This window comes from Saccostrea echinata, unplaced genomic scaffold (assembly GCF_033153115.1).
Source record: "Saccostrea echinata isolate AGI-Se365-2 ecotype Australia unplaced genomic scaffold, CSIRO_AGI_Sech_v1 ptg000058l, whole genome shotgun sequence".
NCBI lineage: Eukaryota > Metazoa > Mollusca > Bivalvia > Ostreida > Ostreidae > Saccostrea > Saccostrea echinata.
Genome location: NW_026889807.1, coordinates 1,464,337 through 1,489,400, shown reverse-complemented (window position 1 = coordinate 1,489,400; position 25,064 = coordinate 1,464,337). Strand labels below are relative to the sequence as shown.

The following is a 25,064-nucleotide window of genomic DNA, read 5'->3' as shown; positions in this document are numbered from 1 at the left end:
CTCAAATACTAGAAATTATCTAAAGAACTGCAAAAATGATGTATTTTGGCAAAAAGATGAAGTCATGTAAATATCTTGTTGTATTTAAGACTTTTAATTTGTCAAAAATGGTCATTTTTCATCAAAATCTAGCATTTTTTAGGCCATGAAAAATGCATGTTTGTTGCCATGGTAACCATTGACCATAGCAACCATTTTATGAATTTTAGTTTCATACATCAATATAGGAATGTGTGCCAAGTTTCATAAAAATCTAAGACATAGCTTGCCACACTCCCTATATAAGAGTTTAAATGCTTACAGTGAATGGCTATTAAAAGGTTACTCTGTTTCATTGCTTTGGATAGTGTATACAATATGAAATTGCAATATCCTGACATTGAAATGGTTCGGGTTAGATTGAGTATTTATGTATGTATATAAATGGATGGTGCAAATGATTATTAAAGATTAATTTTCAATATTCTGAGGAGAAGAATATTATATTAGAGAATCTTGTTTGGGATAGAAGATTCATGCCTTCGTTTTGATGTAAATTATGATGATTGAAAATACCTCCTAATGTATGGGAAATTCTCATGAAATAATTCTAAAGCTTATCCCAACAATTTTTTAAATACCTTTTGATACAAAAGCTTTATCTTTATCATCAAATTTAAATAAAAATCGTGTTAAGCACTCGTCGAAGCAATTTATGTGCAACACTAAAAAAAAAAAAAAAAAAAAAAACACAACTAATTGATCGTCACGTGATTAATAAAGCCAAGTGATATCACAACAAATAATTATGGCAGTATGTAATTGATAGATCCCTTTGTGCAAATTGCCTGTGTTTATGTTTACAGCCCACATATTTAATTCAAAACCGATTGGAGATGTACTGATATGCTTGGACTGTAATTTGTTGCTTTGGGCAGCCTTAACATAACTGCGTACGAATTTTTCTGTTTACCCAATCATGACAGGAGATGCCTAGTCCTCCATAGTACGTGATTCCACCGCCGTTTTCAGAGGTACATGTTCTACTCTGTTCACAATTTGCATTGTTTGATTGGACTTTGAGTATAATTTCTGTTCGTTATCATTACATTCGATTCTTGTTTCCTTAAAACACCAATAAAATACCAAAGATTTTGATGTTAATTCTGCAATATCTTTATTGGCACTTATACATATATGTTACATATGCACTAATAACTTTCAGGGAAAAAAAATGAATGACTGTATAACACTATGTGAATGATTGATCTTTTGTGTATAAAACAAAACCATACTTGATCAGTAAAAACAAAACGAAAGTTAAGGGATAAGACCAAGCATTTTCATTAAATAAAAAAAAGTTTGAAGTCAATAGCTGCATAAGCTAAAAATGAATTTATTGACTGACATGCATTTTATTGTACAAAATGGTTTATGTAATGAAAAAAAAAACCGTATTGCATTGACTATATACCATGATAAAAAATAGTATAAATTCACAAAAATATTCAATACACCTTAAATAAGAGGCAAACATGAAATCTGATTTACTTAACTTTAAAATTCAAGCATGAAGGGTTTGTTCATTTTAGTCTTGCATTTTATAATACTTTATAATATCCTGCAAAGGAATAAGCTCTGGTTCTGATACAGGATGCTCTAGACAATCAGAAATATTTTCCTGAAGACTTTGTTGCTGGCATATACAGAATTTTTCTGAATGTGTCCGACAGGGAATTGTTGAATTTTTAAAATCTATTGAAATACACAAGGTTTTTGGTGCGTCTTTAGGCTGGTAAATGTGTAATCATGTATCTAACTCTACATTCTTTTATTAATTTAATCAACAAAGATTTTTTAACGATTTTGGCATCATAGGTGTGTAGATCACATTGACAAATTCCTGAGCATATTCAAATTTGGCAAAGGAAAACCACACAATCTCACAAGTTAATGATATGATTTCTCAGTTTATAAAAGGTACACCATTTCTGTATCCACCATTTACTGATTGCTGTAAATATTTTCCGTGGAACTTTGTATGTGATCATATACGGATCTAAAGACCAGACTGTACTCATCCTGAAAAAGAATATGTTTTTGCTTAATTTAAAAACATTTATTCTGTTCATCATTATTGAATGCATTAGTATTTGTTTATTTGAGTTTATATTCAAACATTTATTGACATTTGAGGAGGTCATCTCGTGACTCTCTGGACCTGGTCAGGTAATCAAAGGTGCGTATACATGTAGTTACGAATAGACTAAATTGAAATGTCAACATTTTCTTAAATAATAAGGAATTTAACAACATTTTTCTCAAGCAAAATCCTTGTCGCTTAGAAATATGAATATCCATTATGTGTTGTGTAAGAACACATAATTATATTTCAACAGTTATATAACCGTTTAACAGTGGGAAATAACTGTTTACATATAAAGGAGTTTTCTTTCTTCGACTTTTCCGTCTGCCATTTTTAGTTCTTTAAAATGTATAACCTAATCGGAATTTTATCATAAACAACTCCTTTCTTAAGGAGGTTGGATCCTGCCATCAAAAGTAATGTGAATTTTTAATCAAGTATATTTTTAGAATTTATACACATAGCTTAATTAAAAATCAAAACAAAAAATGGGGGTCAATGCGCTTCTTTTGGCACTACAGAGCATTTAGTTTGACCTTTTTGCACTGTAAATACGTCTTTCAAATAAATCAATTTTTAAAGTTTTTCCTCCAATATTTTTTATTCAAATAAATTATGGGAACAAACACAGTCTTATTTCATCTTGAATAGACACATTAAAATTTGTGACAAGTAAAAAAATTTCAAATTACTCCGCATATTCAGTTATTTGACCTTTTTGCACTCAAAAAAATTCATTTTTCTGGCATTAAAAGTTTAACAAGCAAAAATATCATTTGAAAGTAATGACATTTTACTGACTTTAAGAGGAATGGTTAAAAGTATCTTATATATTTAGAAAAGAAAATAAAAAGTGGGGCTCTGTGATGTTAATTTTTAGATATTACTAAAATAGTGCTAATTTTAAGCTTAAAATAGGGAAATTTTTTTCTTGATTTTCACAATATATTTGCTATATTTATCAAATATGATGATAGAATTCATGAAAGTTTATTTAACATATAATTTAGGACCAGTATAAAACAGTTCACTGCACAAAATAACTCTGAGTGCAGACTGCATGTAAAAATAGGAATCCAAACTTAGCATACTTTAAATACTTCGAATGAGAAAAAATGATCATTTTCTTCTAAAAAACCTTCCGCCACAAAATATAGTTCCTCACTTAATGCTTTTGGTATGGAATTTAATCATGGAGTTTTAACTGAATATAGTTTAATTGGCATTATAGAATTCAAAATTATTGTAAGAATTATAACTTTATGCAGAATTTTTGAAATATAGGTTAAGATATAAATCTGCTCAAAAGCTCAGGAGCGAACCTCGTTAAATAAAAATGTTTCATATCTTTCCTTTGGTCATCTACAAAATTTAATTTGTTAGAAACCAATCTGATATCACCCACAAGAAGTTGAAATTTGAATTTTCTATTGATAATGTCTTTGTAGTCTTTGTAGACTAGGTTTTCACAAATGTGTACTGGTTGTGTCCCATTCTTTGCTGGCATATTTTGTATTCTAATGAAGAATCTATTCCTAAACATCCACTTGAACAGAAGTCTCTTGCTGTTGCATTCAATTCGACATGTAAAATATTGAGGAAGTTTTATCAATTAGCAATATTATTTTCTTTCATTCTTTAATTCGATATATCCCACTGGAATTGAAATAAAGATCGCAAAGGAGAGTGACATGTCTGGTTGATTCGAATATTTGAATATTTTACCAATGTTTTACTAAAAATAACGCCATTGATTGCACATTAACAAATAAACTTTATGATAAATAATGACTTCATCTTTTCTATCGTCAGCTTCCCTTATTGATGCAGAAATATACCACTTTAATCTGCATATGGGACTTACGCAGCTATGTTAAGGCTTCCCGAAGCTTAAAAATGCGCTCAAAACATAATACTGCATTGCGAGGTCGGTTTTGGTTTTAGTTCATAAGTATTGTGCTTTAGTACTTCCAATTTATATAGAGGGTTCGACTATATATTAACGTATTTGTTATGATATCACATGACTTTGTTGATCACGTGACGGACATTTATATCTGTTGAAGTGTTTCACATAAATCGCTTCGGCGCAGCTGATTAACACAATAATTATTGACATTTTGTTATATAAATAAATTCATCGTATCCCTGTGAACCCGAAATGTGCTTGGGAAAAGTCAAAGTATTAGTTGGGTACAAAATATTTCTTGAGAAATTCAACTTACCCACAAATTTGAGGGTTTTTTCCACACAATATCGTAAACTGTATTGAAACAAAGCCATCACACATTTATCCCAAGCAAGATTCAGTTAGAGAACAAACTCTTCTTACAGATTTCCACAAAAAATCTCAGATTAATCCTCATTAATCACCTGCACCAGACTCTTTTATATACACAAAATAAATTCTACCTCCAACCACGGGTATAAAACAGAGTACGTTTCAAAAGTATATTTTTCGTAAGCATTTTGAACATGCTGAATTTCAATCAAGAGTACGTAAGCTATGTATTTTTAAAATATTCGGACATATAAGATTTAAAAATCCTTTAACGACCCTTGAATTTTGCAATAGCTGTCTAGCATTTTACATGCCGTTTGAAATAAAATGTGAAGTTCATGACACTTTCCCCGTCATAACACCTCAAGTTGGCAATGACTTGACGTCATTTTCCATTATGACGTCATATTTTGGTAGTTCAGAGAAGTGAAGGCACAGATTGCACTGTGATATTCTATGGGAAGCCTTAACCTACCTGCGTATATTCAGTGGGTCGGAACATAAATGGTACTTAAGTCTAAGACCATGCTTAAGAAGGACTTAGGTACAGTTTTAAACTTAAGACCATAACTAGAAACGTGCTAAGATTTGACAATCTTAGCAAAACTTAGGCGGCCGGTAGAGGTGACTTAAGTATGTCTTAACTTTCTTAAACATATATTTAGAACTATTTAAGGTTGACTTTATACGTTAAAACATCCCTCTATTTATATTATGCATTAAAAAATAATTTTCTATATTTAAATATACTGGTATAAGAATTTTATAGTTTTTCGTCGGGGGGAGGGGGGATTCATCACTGATTCCAATGTCACTCTCCAAACTACATATACATGTAATTGCAAAATATTATTTTTGGGATACGTTTGAAACATTAGTGGGACCTAGGTTATAAACACTAATCATTATAAGTAAATTGTATACAGTAATCATGGATTTGTTCACTGTGAAAAAATGAGATGAAATGATTTTAAAAATTGTCGGCGAATTAAAGGATGATGACTAGAAAACTGATAAAGATTTTCTGTAAATTAGATTGAATGTAGCGAGGATTCAGATAGGGTTCACTACCGTTAACGTTCGAGAGAGAGAGAGGGGGGGGGGGAGGGAGGGAGAGAGAGAGTTGTTGATAAGTTGGAGATCTACGAAACATTATTTTCTGAAAACAATTCTTTTCCATCCTTCATTAAATTGTAAATAAGTATGTCATAAAACGTTTGCAGTCTCTGCTTGCTGAAATGGGAGGGGAAAAAAATCGAATTGTCCCCTTTGTTTTGTTATTTACTTTTTTTTTTTAGAATTTCAGTTTAAAGTACATAGATGTCGTGCCATGTGTGCGAGAATGACAATTTGAAAGCAAGGGAACATTTGTCAAACGAAAAAAATAACAACAAACGGTAAACTGAAAACATCGCAGTCTCGAGTGATAAACAATATTCACGCATTTACAATGAACCACTAATGCCACGTTGTGACCGTGCAATATTTGTTTTCAAATATTTCGAATAATTTAAACAGAATTAACTTTAATCAAATACGAAATCTAATCTAGCCTAGCTAAAACCGATAGGTAAGGACATCAACTTTAATATATATGTGATTAAAAACGTAACTAAATCATTTTTACAAATATATATATAGATAAATTGGAAAACTAGGATGATTCATAACAAATATTTTGAACATAAGTTTGACTTAGCTAAGACCTAGCTAAGTCCGTTTTATGTTACGGTTTAAGACATACTTAAGTAGTACTTAGGCAGGTCTTAAGACTGCACCTAAAACATACTCATGACCCTACTTAAGTCAAAAACTTAGCAAGCTTTATGTTACGACCCCCTGGTGACTAACACATTGTTGATACAAGGCTATATACAATCTCGTTTGAAGTCAACATTTACAAATTCTAAGATCGATACAATGACTTCTTCACAAATTCCATATATTATTTCGAATGTTGCTTGACATCATTTAACAAATCCTTAGGTCATTTCTTCACACTGAAATATATACATTTGTGGTATCTCTCTATTATATAAACATGCAGAGAGCAAATATCTTCATACCTGTATGAAGTTTTTCGAAGGCCATAGGTCATTACGTGACCTAATCACACAGCGCAGTAATATATCTACATAAAAAGACTTACTCCACTAAGCAATATAGCATGTTTTTCATGCATAAAAATGTACAAATTACGCAAGTAAAATAATAATCATTTTATTTACAATGTAAACGAGTATTTAATACAGTTTTTGATCGGTTTTACGTAGAGAATAGAAAACTACATGTTATAAGTTCCATGTCTGAGCTGCGTAGTCTCAACGTTTACCCTTATTTTCTCGCAGACCTCTGAATGCTATAATTTTTTTTCATTAAACTTTACTCACAATAAATTTGAAAATCTGTTGAAAAATATCAATGTAATGCAATCACGTCACAAACACTGCACTTTGGAAGTTCGGTAGGCACACCTCCATCATCGAAATCGTTGTGACGTTGTCTTACCAATGTAAGCTGTCGCCAGTGTCTCCACGTCAACATCATAAATTAATAAATATGCCTTACTGAAATCGTAGATTTTATGTTTTTGATCAAATTTTGTACTTGATTTCAAGTTATCTGGTCCGGACAAGTGTCTCCATTCATCCCTTTCCGACCGAAATTCCTCCAACTTTTTATTATCAAACATCGGACGTGTTTCTTGTGTTTTTTTAATATCGAATATGGGTTCTCATGAATACAAAAATTCCCAGACACCAATATGCTCACTATAATTGATCACAAGTAGCCTTTCACAGAATATTCCCTTCAAAACAGAATCCTTTGCCTGATGAATTTGAAGCGTAACCGCTTTTCAAGCCGATTTACACCTAGCGTAATTTGTCAAAATCTACGACGTACAGTTAGTGCAATATTTATATTTGATTACATTCTATTGTCCGTCTCAAATGTATATATAAGTAATAAATAACAAGTTTAAAAACTTCAATGGGAATTGAAGTGGGTCGGTACGTGATCAAATCTTCTGAGAAGGCCTTCGGCCTTCACAGGATTTGATCACGTGACCGACCCACTTCAATTCCCATTGAAGTTTTTAAACTTGTTATTTATTTCTTAAATGACAACAGGTCTCCCCGTTTGCCCGATCATAACGAAGGACATTTGAAGGAAAAATGCAAACGTCTACTTTCGGGGAAAGCCCGAAGAAACCCCACGGAACCTCATTTTGAAGTAACTCACAGGAAGGAAAGGGAGCCCTAACCTTTCAGAAATCATCACAATCCCTGATCTTTTATTGTGTCAAATAAACAATATATTACTGTATCACCACAACCTTGCACAGCAAACAGTGATGGTGGGCAATTCTTGGTTAATCCATTCTTCTCCTCCCTCTTTCTACTCGTTTCTATCTATACCATATCCCTACAGTGGCTGCAACGTTATTGTTGACAATCTACACGAACGATCACGTTGCACGAACGATTCCGCACGATTAACGCACGATAAGACCTGTTACACGAACGATCCCTCACGCACACGATTCTACACGTTACACGATCTTACACGATTGCAAACGCAAACGCACGATTCTTCAAGCAAAATAGTTCAAATTCTTTAGGAAATGGATATTTTCAAAACGAAATAAGCCTTAATATTTATTTTAGATTTCAAATAATTATTGATATTATTTCATCGACTTTCAAACATAATAGAAAAAATAGAAATGGATATTTCTGAAACTAAATACAATAGATAACAAACAATTATTTACGTATTTCTCCGACTTAAGAAAACTGTTTTTTTTCCTTCTATCAGAAGATGTACATGAAGGTGGGCCGTGAGTTTTGATTGAATTAGATTTCATAATATGCAGAAAGGGATAAGTCTGAAAAAAATTTGCATGAAAATGAATTAAATTATAAGTCTAATCCATGTTTCCATTTGTGAATCTCTTAAATCAACAATTATTTTACAAATCATTTATTTGCAGAAATTATAAAAATAGTTAAAAGTAAGCTCCAGAGATAAATACTGATAAACGAAACCCCGACAATCATGTCGTGTACATGTACATTCGTGGACTAAATATTTATGTAAGCGTAGAGAATTGTTTATTTATGTATTTGTAAAAATATCAATTTTTGATCTATTGATTTTAAAAATATCTTGACCATAATTAGCAGTAAACATAATTAACATCAGAGAAAAAATCCTTAGTACGGTTTATCACAAAAAAGTCACGCGATTTGACGAGAACACAATATTGTACGACTTACTATATTGCTTATTTCCAAGCGATAATTAGTTCGTTCTGCTTTCAATTATGTAAATCGCGTTTCATTCATTTTATTTGGATTGGAAAAAATTTAGACAAGCGAAATGCTTGTATAATAAATAACATTCCGATAAAAACTTACAAAACGAAATTTACACGTTTCGTAACGCACGATCACGCACGATTAAACCCGCAAACGATTGAGTCTGATACACGCACGATCTCGCACGTTACACGAACGATCACGCACGTTACACGAACGATTCTACACGATTGGTTTTCTCAACAATAACGTTGTAGCCACTGTATCTTCCTTTTCCTTTTACACTTTTTGGCCCGCAAAACCCATCTCTTTCTTCCCATTGTATATCTGACCACCCAATAGATTGGTCAGAAAATATTACCAGGTAAGAACGGGCAGTGCAATGAACATTTAAAGTTTACAGTTTTTTCATTATGTTGTATTTTACTTCTCAGGTATAATTCCTTGATATTTTTATTTCTTATCGATTTAATCGATTTTTGTTTGCAGAATGTTACCAAACGTATAATGCAGTGCATTCATCTTGTTTAAATGTTGAACAATCAAGAATATACAATATCGTGCAAAAGAAAATTCGAGAACAATATCGAATATTACCGAAATTTACAACTTTACGATTTTAAATACCGTCAGAAATATTACGATCATGTACCTCGTTGCAAGGTTGACAAAGAAATACTAAGAGTCTTCACATGTATGATATATTTCGGACACAGCTATATGCAATGATGGCAATTCTCCCGCGTGAAGAAGCAGTTTCGATAACGATACCCATGGTACATTATAGACAGTTCAATCTTTAACCAGGCATTGATACAGAAAATGAAAATAATATTGCAAACAATTAAGAGAAAATATACAGAACTATACAGAAATCGAGATCACTACGTGTATAAGCCATTTAATGTTTTTAAAAAAAAAAAAAAAAAAAAAAAAAAAAAAAAAAAAAAAAAAATCTTCCTATCCAGCACTACTTTCAAAACCAAAATGAACTGATCCCAATATGCGTCATGGCATGCATCCCCATATACATCAAATTCGACTTTTAAAAATTTTATTTTGCAAGGGACATAATTTAAAAGCTATTCAGGTATATTCCACAAATACTATTGTTGCGACTGCTACTTACAAAATTGGGGCAGAACTCTGGTCTTCGAACTTGAAGCTGTCTGACGGCAATGAAGACATCTACCCTGTCATCCATGTTAATCTGTTGTATCACGTTGTGGATGGCACAGAAAACACCTGACAGGGATGCGCCATCTCTGTTGTCACAGACGAAAAATGTAAGCAAAAAAGAAATTTATGCAAATACAAAAAAAATGTGTTTGTGACAATAGAGGCTATTTCACAGAAAGGAAAAACTTAATTTATATATAAACGAAGAGAGAAAGCGTTTTGCTCCTCTAAACTATAATCATATCATGGACGGATCCAGTATTTTTAAGGAGTGTCCACACCCACTCAAATAATTATGAAACTCAGAAATATTTTGACACGCCAAAAATGGTAAATCACTTGCTCAATTCTGAAAAAAAAAAATACTGAAAGGGGGTTAGACAAGTTGCCACATTCATTCTCAATTTTTTCTTATACATCATTCCCCTTGCCATTTCACTTGGAATAGGTTATGAGTTTCCATGGGAGTTGGTGGGGTTCAAAGTCCTTTTTCAAAAAAATACTTTACATCGAAATTTAGTGACTGTACAAATTCCAATGCGGGGGGGGGGGGGGGGGCAGGATCAAGACTCATCGACCCTCTCTTGGTCCGCGTTTGTTTATCCATCATATTAGTTTGATCTCATTGATTAAATAAAACCTGATAACGGTAAAAAATATCATAAATTCATCGAATTTTGTTTTATATATGCTTTAGCTTCGTTATATTCACATTGACCCACCTTTTACATTCAGAAAGTGAGTTATGCTTAAGAATTCTTATCCGATCTTGTCTTTGCATTGATAAAGGCAGACACATTTTATAAATGTTGAGTGTCTCCTTTGGTAAAAAAGTGACGTGAAGGAAAAACCATAAACCCCAATTTATGAGCGTTTTGAAATATCAAGGTCAACTAAAAACATTGCTCAAGGTGAGGTATACTTTTAGAAGTAAAATATATATTTGTTAAGGTTACAAACATATGCACTATTTGGGATTATTATTATTAACATATCGTTCCCAGGTCTGAGACATGGGATGTTTTAACAACATGCTAAAATTGTTTTCAGTCAATAGTTGAAAAAAAGGTACTGATGCAATTTGTAACACACAGACAAATCTTAGCAAAACAGTTGCCATTTGAGAGTCTTCAAAGAATGTACGAACACTGTAATAGGACAGGATTTCAAATCTACATTCTGCAGACAAGCTGATGACAAATTATTTGCTGCCACTTAAGGAATAAATTTAATAGTTTATACTGGTATAACCTGGGTTGGGGCAGTTTACGCTTTATAAATCTCGAAGCGGTTTATAAAAAAGCGTAAACTGTTTCAACCCAGGTTATACTAGAATAACTTGGGTAGCTATTTAATTAATTCCTGATAATTTAATTTTCCATCATTAAGTGTAAAAAATAAGACAATTTCTCCGTCAAAAATGCCCTCAAATTGTACGTATTTTAAATGTAACGTCAAGTGGATTGATACGTTTTTGACGTAAGTCATTGTGACGTAGGCAACCCAGGTTATAAAATTTATTCTATTTTTTATCCAATCAAATGATGCGTTACAATGAAATTAAATTATAAAGAAAATAATCAAAGTTTTCTTAAGCACATTATTTATTTATAGATTAATTACTTGCTGACAACTGTAATGGGTTTTTCTTTCTCAGAATTCAGAGCAGCAGGTACAAGTCCTCTAAGCTGGGTTGTGTCTAGAGGGTTTCCGGATGTTTTGATGGCAACTTTCGGTTCTATTATCGTAATTGACTGAGCTTCCTCCTCACTCTAAATTTAGTAAATATAAAATAAAGCAAAAAAAAAAAAAAAAAAAAAAAAAAAAAAAAAATGTACATCTAAACGAAACATACATGTATCTCATCTTTATCGTGTTTTATAAATGAATTATAAAAATTTTAAACAATTAATTCCGATGTTAAAATGTGGTATTCTAGAAGCAGTTACATTCGACTTGATTTAAAAAAAATGCAACTCAGATATTGTATTCTGAATTAAACACGATAAGGATGTATGTACATCTCAACAATTATATACACGTATGAATCATCATTATTAAAAATTACTTACATTATTCTGTATGACGTGTATATTAGTACTTATGACGTCAGTACCGGTCTTTGATTGATAGTGAACAGTAAAAGGAGTGACTACCTTGGAAGAAGAGGGACTTGGTAACCATTTTGTACTCTAGATTTGAAAAAAATTGAAGTACAGTGTACGTGCAAAAGAATTCATAGCTCTCAACGCTCAACAGTAATTACTACCTCTATAATCAAAATTTGAATTATCACTAACATTTATTAAAAAATCCAGGTTCGTTCACTTTGATCATTCAAATTAATTATTCATGCAACAAATTAAAATTCCCTAATCAATTCTGTATTATCTTAATTCAGATTTGGATACATTAGAAAATGCACAAATGTTACAATACCACTATTTTCTCTACTTTTCAGTGCGAAAATATACGTTTTGTATTTTTCAATAACATACTGAATCAATCTCATTCAGTGGGTCCATACAAATTACAGTGTCAGATTCATGATCATTGAGCAGGCTCAGGAAGTCTACAACCTCCTCTGTTGATGGATACTGCGTCACTATGAACCCTCTACTGTTGGTATATGACTATAATTGTAAAAATGAAAACAGTAAATTACCCGTTTTCAACCTTCAAACTGTGAAAGCCGAAGAACTCTACACTGTATGATTTTTATTTAAAAATACAAATAATGATCCGTAATACACGGCCATTATCTAAAGTAAAAGGAAATCTTCATGAAATTGTTATATATGTTATATATGTGTAAGATTTCATTTTTTGGGAAAATTTCTTTGAACATCATTATTACAAAACATATTTGTCCTTACTGGTACATAAATTGCGTTGATGAAACTTCCTCTTTTGGACACAACAGATGAGAGATGGACAATAAATTTATCTACTATTTAATGAAATAAAGTGTATATTTTATGAACCAATAAAGAAGTAATGATTTCATGCAATCCTTAGAAAAGGTGAACTCTATTTCAAATACATTTTATATCTAGAAAAACTTAACTGAAAAATTCATTGAATTATTAAATTCAAATTAAATAGGCAAACATGGCAATGTAAAATCCAATTCCATTCCAAGATATATGAGTGCATGAATTTATTAAATCCTTTTCTATTTTTCCTCAATTCTAATAATAAATAAATAAAAATAATATCACTTCCATTACGTCAAGATTCACAGTAAAATCGAAAGCATATTTTTTTTCTTGATTCTGACAGGATAGTGTCTACACTTGGAACCAAGTGCACAGAAGTAGCCATAAAAAGTAGGGATTTTGTGGGAAATATCTAACAAGAGCGTAAACCATATAATTATTTCATTCAGGAAGCTTTCAGCAGTCAGTTTACACATAATTTTTGTTTTATAATATATAACTAAGTCTAAACAAATGGCAGTATCTAGAGAAATTAAACAAAAAAATTCATCAAATGAGTGAACGATTATGTTATTCTAGACCCGTCGTTCCCTTTCAAATGCCTCAACTTAATACTTACAAGGTAAAATACCATTCGTGTGTGCACCATCACAGCCTTCTTTAGCTAATTTGTAATCAGAGTCAGTGTATGTTGGTCGTACTTTCATCAAAAGCTGCATAAATATATATTTAGTCAAGAAACACTAAAAGGAACTATATCAGACTTAAAAAATAAAAATACCCTGATTGCGAGTAGACGCATCAAGTTACCGTAATTTTAGCTTATATCAATATAATATACATTCATCAAAACACTTAAAATATCAACCGCTATCTAAAAAGACATTCATCCAAGAAAAACTAGAGTTATTTTACAGTAGTAAACACAGGATTGTCCTGATTGCATCTAGTTTTATTAAAATACCCCAACTTTTACTTTCATTATTATTATCTCCTTCAAGCACCAGAAATTTCAAAGTCTTCAGACGCTTCTATACTCAATCAGTGTTTTCACTGACTTCAAGACTTAAAGACTGTCAATTTCACAATCCTTCCTATACGTATTGAATCTGACGACTTGTTTCAATACTCTCTTCCCTCCCTTCCTGGACAAAAGTATGTCATCCTTACTCATTCACTGGATCACACACTCATTCACTGATTGGCTCACTCACTCTCTCATTTACTCACATACTCACTGAATTTTCTTACTCTGTCAATCACTTGCTCTCTCACTAAGTCACTTACTTTTATCCACTCGCTATCTCATTTACTTTTCAGTCTACCTTATCAATACATAGGGCTCACGGCGGTCATGTCAGATACAGAGATGATCTTTACTCATCTTAGGCACCTGATCCCACCACTTTAATGTCCGGGGTCCATGTTCTATGCCCTGTTCAGATTTGTATTGTTTGTTATATTATCTTAGGATCGAACAATGTTCTTTATCTTCACGCACTCATTCACTTACACTCTTCCTGGCTCACCGACTTTCTAGCTCGTACGATCACTCAATTAATTACTCATGCATGCACACACGAATGCAGGCACTCTTACTTCTCACTTCGTCGCTCTCCCTACCCTTTTCTTTTTTTCTCACTCACATATTCAACAACGTTTTTCTCTATGCATTCACCAAGCCAATAACTCCTTGTAAACATTACATATTCTTTCAGACAGACACTCATCTTTGTTGCTGATTTGTAATTCTTTAACTCATCCATTACTCAGTACCTGGAATTCTTTATGAAGTTTGCTCTGATTAGCTGGTTTGTTCATTGTGATGGATTGTGCCTTTTCAGTGAACTCTTCAATTGTTTTTACATTCACAGGGGATTTGTATATTTCGTTTAAGGCAAGGAAAATAGTTATATACTGCTCCTGAAATATTATTTTTGTTCTGTTAGAATACAAAATATATCATGTTAATAACAAAATATGATTTAAAAAAGGAAAATGAAGAAAAAAGGTTAATCTTTGAGTTCATATCAAATTAAATCAACAAGGAAATACGAATAATTTTTTTCTTGTTTACATTACAAGATTTTTAAGCATTTTTTGTTATTCAAATTATCTTTTGTTTTAAAGATCTAAATGTCATTCCTTAGCCAGTTGCATAAAATAACACCTGAATAAATTTTTAAGCTTTTGTTTTTTTAAATAATTTTAAAACCAGTATCAAATGATGATTAAAGATCATCAGTGTTAAATTTCTTTTCTGAATGGCAAAAAATTGTATTTATTAAGTTTCAAAAAACTTTCAACAAATGAATAACATGATGAAAGGCAATAATAAGATTGACATTTACTTAAATCTCTGAGAAATATTGCCTGTTTTCGTACTGTTTTTTTTTCTTCAAATAATTTATCATAGAAATATGGAAATGAAAAAGAAAAAACCTGTTTATTAAGGTTCATTTTTTAAACAGCTAGATTGTTATTTTCTGAGTGTATGCTATGGCATGGTTGACAAAGTCTGTTATTAAAGAGCTCTGATTGAGACTGTTTTTTTTTTCAGCATTGTTATTTTACATAGATTAGCGTTTAGCAGGGTTGTCACATGTTTTATTAGTATTGTTATTTGACATAGACAGTGATTTTCAGTTGGTTGAGATAAACAGTTATTTAAGTACTGTTTTACACACCGAAAGTTCTTTCGGTATTGATTTGATTGATTGATTGTATCTTGTTTTACGTCCTATTCGATAATTTTTCACTCATATAGAGACGTCACCATACACCGGTGAAGGGCCTTTACACGGCACTCATCGCCATTGAGCAGTGAGGGATCTTTGTCGTGCCTACGCCTGTCGTAACACGGGACATCAGTTTTTAAGGTCTCATCCGAAGGACCCGCAATTTTCAATTTAAAGCGTCGAGGGCATGGCGAAGGAACAGTTGCTACCCATTTTTTTTTCCGATTTAGGTCAGTCGCAGCCGAGATTCGAACTCACGAACTCCCGATCACGGAGCGAGCGCTCTACCGACGGAGTTTCCGTGAACGGTTGTATTGAAATTGAACAAAAACTCTTATTTTAGAAGGGTTGCCATAGACTGTCAATTCAGTGTGTCAGTGCAAATACACTGTTACTTTATGATTGTAAACAAGGATTGTTATTTCAGCATTCCTTCATCAACCAACTCTTTTTTGCTTTGTTATTTTCTAAAACTAATATTTTTTGGAGAACTGATTTAGGCCAGTTATGAGTATTTCAAAAATGATGACGCACATATGTTTGGACCATATTCATCCTGTTTTCTCTCATCTTCTTGACAAATTCTGCTACGTTCACTTTCCCCGTCTTTCTTCCTATCTGGTTGAGGACGTCTAATGCTATGTACGTCCCCGTTCTACCTATTCCTGCACTGAAAAATCAGGCAACACATTTATTCATATATATTTTCGTAAATTTACATGCATCTAGTCAATATCACATTTCCCTATGTAGATCCTGGATCATTAAATTTTATACATATCCAAACATTTATGAAACATTTTAAAATAAAAATTCATTTTAAAAGATCAAAACTCATTAAAAAAAGAAAGAAAGAAACAAAAAAAAAAAAAAATAAACAAATCCGAAGCACAAGGCACCTGCAATGTACAACAGTAGGAGATTCGGTCTGACTGGTCCCAGTTCGGGTCACGTGATAAAGGAAAACAACAAGACACAGAGGATCTGGGGTTCCGTGGTCAGGCCAAGAAGTATAATGAAACTGGGTCACCACACGTGACTTCTTTGTCTTAAAAAAGAATCATTTACATCACCTCATAATGTTGATGTGATAAAGCAATTTAAAGTAATTGGTCTGGTTTTAAATGTACACTAAAAGTTTTTCAATATATTTAGAACCTTTTTCAAATTTAAATAAAAGTAATAGGATAAGCAAATACAGTTCGTACTGGTTTGGTAGGACATACTCACCTCCCTATGAATTACAGTCATTTTTCGTACAATGTAGAATGCATATTCTTTTTCTTCGATCATTTTTACTGACACAATTCCGTAGATTATGTGCTTGTTTCCTTCCGGCCAGTACTGGGTGCACTTCACCTTGAAGTACACAAACTTCGGCAATGTATTATAAATGACAAAGTAATATTCTGTTCTTATGAACCGTAAGAAGGGACTAAAGCCCAGATTTCTACATTAAATGGATGCTCCGGAAAAAGTGGTGAGGAGCAATTCTGACAGAGTAAATTAAATTTAACCAAGTTTTAGGATGCAGTTTCAGAGATATTATTAACTTTCGAAGACACATACCGGCAGTATTCCGTTCATTATTTTTTTTTCTTCAAAGTATCAACAGCCAAGGAAAGTACAGAAAACAATTAGTTTTTTTAATAATTCAATATGCATCAAGAGCAGACTATTTCGCTTTTTCCGCATCTGGAACTTCAATAAAACTTAATTATTTTCACCGTAATATACCTTATTTCTTTCCTTGAGATTCGTCAGCATTACAATAACAGAAACATTTTCTTGCCAAACCATTGACCAAAAATCACAAACAGTGTTCTGTTTTGGTCCTAAAAACAGAATAATACAACAGGCCAACGACCCACAACATTCATTTGAGTCACTATTTCCATGCTGTTCTTCATCAGCAGATCCCCCCTCCCCCGATATATAAATATATCTTTCACATCTAAAATTTCAAAACATATAATAAAGCCGAAATTCACTTACCATGCATTTGCAGGTAAATATATAGAAGTTTAGGGAAATCATTTTTAGACACAAATTTACTAAACACAGTGAGTCATCAAGTGGAATTTGAGATTTTAAATATTGAATGTGCACATTAAAAAGTGGACGTATAATTTTTGATATAAATAGCAACGATCCTAGTGTTATAGGAAGCAGATATTTTTTTTTTATTTTAATGTTTATTACACTTGCATATTAAGTTAAAGTTTTCACATTCATAAGTAATATAAAACCTTGTGCAGCGATGTATTCATTTTCTCTATCAGCACCCTAAAATGTTAATATGAATAACATAAATAGAATTAGATTCTTATTTCGATAAACATAAATCTAAATAGAACTAATAAAACGTTCTTCAAGAATAATGTTCTAAGCAATTATGTTTATTTTTTACACAAGATATCAAGAATAATTTAAAAAAAAAAAAACAAAAACAAAAAAAAAAAAAACAAAAAAAACCCAACAAACAAACAAACAAAAACAAAACAAAAAAAAAAAAAAAAAACAAACAAAAAAAACAAAAAAAAAACAAGAGGTCCAAGGACCTAAACGGCCACCTTAGTATAATACAACTAGGAGCAGACAAGATTTTCGAAGAAATAATGCATTTTCATTTTATAATCAATAGAGCCCCACCATGACACCAGAAGCCCTGACAAAGGAGCCATGAAATGAACAATTTTGAAGAAAGAGGTTCCCCTGCACACATTGCACTTACTCTGTTTGTTTATCTAGGGGTTTTCAAAGAAATAATGCATTTTCACTTTGAGATCAACAGAACCCTCACCCCCTACTCACCCCACCTCCGAACACCAGAACCTCTGACACCGAGGCCAAAAATTCACAAATTTTACAACTTTGGAAAAAGCATCTGTGCTCATTATAACCATATATTTAGAATCTTCTAAATACCCAGGAGCAGCGACAATTTTCAATTAATCAGTGCATTTTCACCCGATAATCAATAGAACCCCTAATCCAGGGGCTATGAAATGCAAATTTCGGAAGAAGCACCCTTGCTCATCATAACTTAGCAATTAGTGTGCCTAATACCCAGAAGCAGAAAAAGAGATTTTTCAATTATTAATGCATTTTCACTTTAGGATCAATAGAACCCTGCCCTCCAGCCAAACTCCTGACCATGGAACCTTGATATTCACAATTTTTGGTGAAGCATCCTTACACATTATAATTATGCATTTGATTTGTTTGCAATCACTAAAAAATCAATACAGCCGCTCCCACAAGAATCTCCGACTCGGGCCACAAATTACCAATTTTGGAAGAGGAACCCTCGCTTATCATAACCATGCACGCAGTCTATCTGCTAAATATACAAGGAAAGAGAAGTTTTCTGAAAAGAATTTATGCATTTTCACTGTTTGTTCATTTGAGCCCTCCCTTACACCAGACCCCTCACTCAGGAACCATAAAATCCTCAACTTTAAAAGAAGCACCCTTGTTCATTATAACAATGCACTTAATTTCTTTGCTTTATATCCAGGTTAGAAATGTTAACAATTTTAGATGCCATATCAATTTCTCTTAGTATCGGACGAGTAGCATCTGTGTTTGCTGGACTAGGAACAACAGGCATTTCATTCAGGACACATTGGGAGTACTGAGGTCGAGACGCCGATGCCATGTTCGAGAGTGTGCTGCTTAAAGATTTCTTCTGATTTGAAGATAAGGATTTGTTATATGAACGGAGAGAACTCTCATTTTTATGGTTGCTCATGAACATAATATGGCGAGCGTCATTGTCGTTAAGGTAAGTTATGGCTGTCGCTCGAAGACAATGAGGAGTGTACTTTTCTGAACTCCAGCTGCAGTGCAGATTTCTCTTAGAAAATTTGCAAAGGTGCGTTTTGCAAGAGGCTTTGCAGAAAACCATTTGTCGGCGTCCAGGAGGGCATCTCTGAAGTACTGGTTAAACAGGTGAGTGGCATTTTTGTCTGTTTTGTCGACGAGAAGTTGTAATAGCTCTACTGGGCAACAGTTGGGATCCTCTGTAGCATACATTCTTTTATCAGTGTTGTGACTCATCGTCAGACGAAATGCCACCTTGACGATTCTTCTGTACAGTTTCGTGCCTTAATGTTACATATTTTCCAGTGTCATCATGATGAAGCTGAAACCTGTTAATCTGGAGCTGGTGGTGGAATTCCATGCCCCTGGTAACGAAATGAACTGCAAGGAAGTACCATACTGCATTCCGAAGAATGACTGGAGATGACTTTGCTCCTTGGAGGCATGTGTAGATTTTATCTAAGTCTCCCTCATCTATAACTGCTTTATGTTGTGTGAGTTTGAATAGTCCCATCCGTGTTCTCTCTTTGAATAACCCATCCAAAATACCATTAGCAGTTTTAAATTTCTTGTCATGCACGATATCAATCTCTATCTTTAAATCTGCAAGATGGGGATTGATGGCAGCCCTTATGTTAATCAAGCTGTTTTTTGATAAATTGGTTCCTCATTTTGAATCTCACCAGCCTTGGATTTTTTTTCGGTTGAGGCCTGGCTTCGCAATAAAAACGCCCCAAACAGTTTGCTAAGGTAAGAGGGTCAACAAGGGCCATATCTAGATTACTTCCATTAGCTTCCAGATTCCATTCTGCAAGAAAAAGACATATATATATATATATATATAACATGTGGGTCACGTTTTAGTTGCTTAATAAAAAAAAATGCAACAAAACCTGGTTTCATTTGTTTTTATATGTATGTCCTTATCAACTACTGAGTATTTGTATTTAGGTGTAGGTCTGTGTACCTTGAAAAAAATTCAGTCCCCATGAAGCGTTTCTTTTAGTGTTGGGGGCCTGTCTGGATTCAAACAACTTTTCCACATCTTCAGTTGTTTTTTAAAACCTTTTTTTAGGTAGATCCTGAATGCAAACTCAAGTAAGAATTAAACAATGAAAATGACATTTCTTGTCTGCTTTTACTTTTATATAATATATCATGCTGAATTCAGTGCATGATACTTACTTTTTCGTCTTGGAGAGTGTGAGCTCTCTCAACATCAGTAGTCAGTGTTCCACTGTTATCATTTTCAATTTCAGTCTTCAGGTCATCCAGTTCAATAGTCTGAGGAACCAAGTCTTCATTGTCTTCCTCAAATAGGAAATTTAGGATGTCTAATTCCTCGAACTGGATACCAAAGTCCCCAAAAACCATGCTTAAGCAGCAGACGATTCGTTTGTAAACAATAAGTAGTTCTTGTATTCATACGCCAGACAGACTTTGGTGATTTGGTCTTGTGTGTTATGTGCTGTTATCACTTGTAATTTTATAATGCTTTTTATTAGGGTAAAACAAAGTAAATGTAAATATAAAGAATTAAACTTGAAGAATCAGGCATGTCGATTTATTTTCATCATTATTTCTGATAATGAAGACAGGTAGTGTTTTGAAATCCCGATCAGCCTTTTCTCTGTCGTTTTTAACAACAAAGATGAAAAAGATGAAAAAGTTCAACACTACGCCGCATATCTTGTAACACAATTTTTGTTCATATCGAGAGCTTGTGTTTATAGTACTTGAAAAGTGCTTATAGAATCCTTTGGTCAACATAAATTGATGAAAATTCTTCGACCGTATGTACAAAATATGAAAAAAGTTAAGTTTCATGCATAAAAGTGGGATAATTATTTCTAAGGCAGGAAAGTAGGATTTTAGCAGCACTTTTGTATTGTCCAGAGATGTTTTACTATTATTATTTTCTTCAACAGAAATGATTTATCCCCGTGGTAGTGTTGAGCTTTTCACATTTCATTTATATTTTTCTATTTATAGACGTCATATGAAGACATAGCGGGGTGCTGCTTTTAGCCCCAGACTCATTATCCTCTCTATAATGGATAATAATAGTAAAAGTTTTATCCGTGCCTTTTCCCATTTGTCAATGTTACAATTTACTGAAAACAGTTGTGAATTTGCCGAATAATGTTCTGTGTGATGCCATAACATACTGTACGTAATTGGCGTATTCAAAATTTAGCGCAATCTCTGGGTATGGAGTTGTTGGCGTAATCATGAATTAGCGCTATACATGTCCATCCCGTGTATTGTAATTATAAATGATTTCTTCGCGGTATTCCTGAATTAGAGCATCGTTGTCTGTGCCAAAGCCGCTAAAATATGAAGCCCGCTTTTTTAAGTACACATACAGTACCTGCGTGTTTACTATATGATCAACAAAGCCCCTCTCCTCTCACCAGAACTTATGACCCTGAGGCCACAAATTTCACAATTTGGGAAGGTGCACCATTGCACAACATAACCATGCACTTAGTTTAATTTGTCAGCTTCATACAAAGGAGCAGAGAAGAAGACTTCCAAAGAATGTAAGGATTTTCAGTATCTGATCAACAGTGCCATAAACATCCCAATCCTTTAATCCCTGACGAAGGTGCAATAAAGTTCACAATTTTTGTAAAAGGCTCAATGCTTAAATTCAATCATGCTCATAATTCAACTGCTTGATGTCCATAGTAAAGAAGAAGATTTTAAAAGATTAATTTTGATGGTTTTAGCCCCACTCCTTCAGGCCCCCAGGGGGTAGGGACAATGAAATTCACAATTTTTGTTTTCCCTTGGATGCCACAATCCAACACTGGTTGAAATTTGCTCAGCGTTCCTAGAGAAGAAGCTGTAAATATTCAAATCTCAAGGAACGACGCAAGACGATAGACAAAAACATTGAGCAATACATCAACTGAGTGACCCAGGTGACTTAAAAATACTTAAGTACATGTAAATGTCTTTTAAAAATACATGTATGAATACTGCAATATAATAAAAAAAAATCTTACTTCTATATAGTTAGCGTGTATGTAGTCCGGTACAGTCTTTAATATAACTCTAGAATGGTCATCTGTTCCAAGTAAACATAAGTATGTAAGTATATTTAATTTATACAGGGATACTTACATGAATTAATATTTCAGGTTATCTGCAACAGTTGTCATTAAACATAAATTAAGCTAACATATAGACTTACAAGGGAATGTAGTCTTAAATCTGTTTTTAGGAAGATTTTCATTCCTTTTTCCGATATCACACTGGTAATTTTCACCGTAAGGTAATGTCTGAAACATATAAAGAAAGAGGTATATTCAATTTGTAGCCTTGTTTTGTGGTTTATGCTTCCTTTTTGAGTTACTAAATTGTCAATCGTTCTGACATATCTAAACAACACTGTAAAATATCTGGGAACAATGTAGAATGTTTCACTTTATTTGAACACGTTGTGAGATCTTAAAATAGCTAGATAAATTCAAAGACCTTCTCAATTATTTACATATTATATACAGATTCTAAAATATTAAGTAACATTTCAAATCCTCTAACATTCAAATAAAATTTAAAATGCCCCCCCCTCCCCCCCAAAAAACATTATTGAAATTTACAGGTTGAAAATTGTATAACAGCTTTTAGGAATATCACAGTTTATTATTCAATTCAAAAAAAAAAATCTTTAAGAAGTTTTTTATTTGAGATTTTCATTTGATTCTCATGTAAAAACTTTATTAAACGTTCAAATCTTACGTACCGCGTACTCTTTTTGGAATCCATCATTATCATCTTTCCCCCTTTCAGTAATGGCACTTTCTAACCGGCTCAATGGAATATCCGGGGTAGTTATATCATTCATGTATATTTCACCATAAGGGTTCTCGGAGTGAACTATTTCATCTTCATCGACTTCAACTACGTTATCATCTTTTTTAATCAGATATTGTTCATCTTTTGTTTTCACTGAAGTTTTAATCCTTTGTCTTTTCGACAATGTTGACTTGTTTGAATCAATGCCAGTAACCTTTTCCTCACTATCTCCTTCTTCATCTTAAAACAGAAATCGATTAATTGTCTTGATTTTATATAAGGTATAAAAATAAGTTAACTTTAAAAGAAAAAAAAAAATATATATATATATAAGAAATATCTCACATTGCACTGTCTTTTTCGTCCTTCTCGTTTTTTCCGTGACTTTATTTACATGGTGCCTAATTAATTAGATGGATAATTGTAAGAAAATGATGTTGTAATAAGGGTCAAGTAGTAGATTACTTAGGTTCAATACCGATATGCCTTGAAATCAGTGTTTTGTGAAAGACGTAAGTGAAGATTACCTTCTCAATATCAGAACCACGATGAAAATTACAAGAACGGCAATCAAAGCTCCAGCAATTCCGCCAATGACTGCTATCTGTTTGTTTCCATCATTATTCTGAGTTGAGGCCTTAAATGTGCGTAAAATACACAGTAGTTATTTTGTGATTCATTGATAAAACTTTATGAAGTACATAAAGAGAGATAGACATCTTTATTACATTTATCCATAGCTTAATACACCCACCCCATAAATTAGACAATCTCCAGAGACGATATTACAGGTATTATTAATACAACTCTTACTGCAGTTTTGTATACAATCAAACCCATAAGTATATGGACTGCATTCTGAAAGTAATGAGAGACATAAATATTCTAAGGTATCAAGGGATATATTTATATATTTAGTTCATTATAAGGGAGGAAAGTTCCATTACATTGTTACTTTATTTCTGAATATATATCGTAAATATACGGTACCTTGTAAACAGTATGCTCCTTGGTAACCTCTGCCACATCCACTAAAACATGATCCATTGATGTGGTGGCAAGAGGAAGGATCCCGGCAATTACCACAGGGCTCACTACAGTTTACGCCATATCTGTTATTGGAGCATTCTAATTCAAATAGAATGACATCATGTTTAAAAAGAGAGGATGGATATATTATTAAGTTGTACGAAAAGGGCAAAATAGTATTCAATTTTAAACATTCGTTGAAGATATGACTTTCTTACATAACTGCAATTTTAACTGCCTTTAAAATATGTCAGACTAACATCAATAAATAGCATATTTTGATTTTCCCTGCAATAAATAAGGTCAGCAAAGATTTCTTTCATATTTCAATTTCGTATAACTTCGTCACATATATATTAACAGGTTAAGCCATATTTATTGCATAGGGATTCTAAAGCAAATTGTATTGTTGGGATTGATTGTTAACGATGATTTTCGTATTTTGATGATGTAAAATATAGAGATTTCCTTGTGATTTTTTTTTCATTTTTCTTTCTTTAACATATGGCTTGCTAGGACTACGTTTTCAAAAAAATGTAAAATATCTACGTAACTCTCGGGCATCCATTATGATAGTGTCAACATAGGGTAATGTTTTTTATACCCACCATTTGAATTCTTGCACCCACTGTGTCAAGTAAACAAATGGTCAAGTGTTCATTTGTAAGGAAAACATATTTTCATTACATTTAGTAATCATCTGGGGAAAATACTACTTTATTCTTGAACTGTTCATTTAAAAAACATTGCTAAAGAATGCCTTAAAAAGTTAATTACGGATTAACCAAACAGGTACATGTATATAAATATATAGCATGCAGA

At 32.7% G+C, this 25,064-nt stretch overlaps 2 protein-coding genes across 2 annotated transcripts in view; both read right to left on the bottom strand.

Moving 5' to 3' along the window:
• Nucleotides 1-25,064, bottom strand: part of LOC133174436 (receptor-type tyrosine-protein phosphatase T-like) — a 350,605-nt gene that overhangs the window by 78,878 nt on the left and 246,663 nt on the right. The gene's annotated exons all lie outside the window — the stretch shown is intronic.
• On the bottom strand, nucleotides 1,533-23,336 carry LOC133174439 (receptor-type tyrosine-protein phosphatase epsilon-like). Its single transcript, XM_061309564.1, has 16 exons — nucleotides 23,161-23,336; nucleotides 22,609-22,696; nucleotides 22,421-22,482; nucleotides 17,834-17,870; nucleotides 17,322-17,419; nucleotides 16,815-16,943; nucleotides 16,484-16,632; nucleotides 16,119-16,254; nucleotides 14,623-14,769; nucleotides 13,466-13,559; nucleotides 12,784-12,857; nucleotides 12,406-12,540; nucleotides 11,980-12,099; nucleotides 11,531-11,679; nucleotides 9,858-9,993; nucleotides 1,533-2,061 (listed from the first exon to the last, which is right to left on the bottom strand). The coding sequence occupies exons 1-16, from the start codon at nucleotides 23,260-23,262 to the stop codon at nucleotides 1,984-1,986; spliced, it is 1,734 nt and encodes a 577-aa protein (XP_061165548.1). The 5' UTR covers nucleotides 23,263-23,336; the 3' UTR covers nucleotides 1,533-1,983.

Coding starts and splice junctions, on each gene's coding strand:
- LOC133174439 (XM_061309564.1), bottom strand. CDS start 23,262: ATGAATGATATAACTACCCCGGATATTCCATTGAGCCGGTTAGAAAGT. Junction 12,858..13,465: donor CACGAATGGTATTTTACCTT/GTAAGTATTAAG, acceptor TTCATTAAATAG/TAGATAAATTTATTGTCCAT. Junction 11,680..11,979: donor TACACGTCATACAGAATAAT/GTAAGTAATTTT, acceptor TACTAAATTTAG/AGTGAGGAGGAAGCTCAGTC.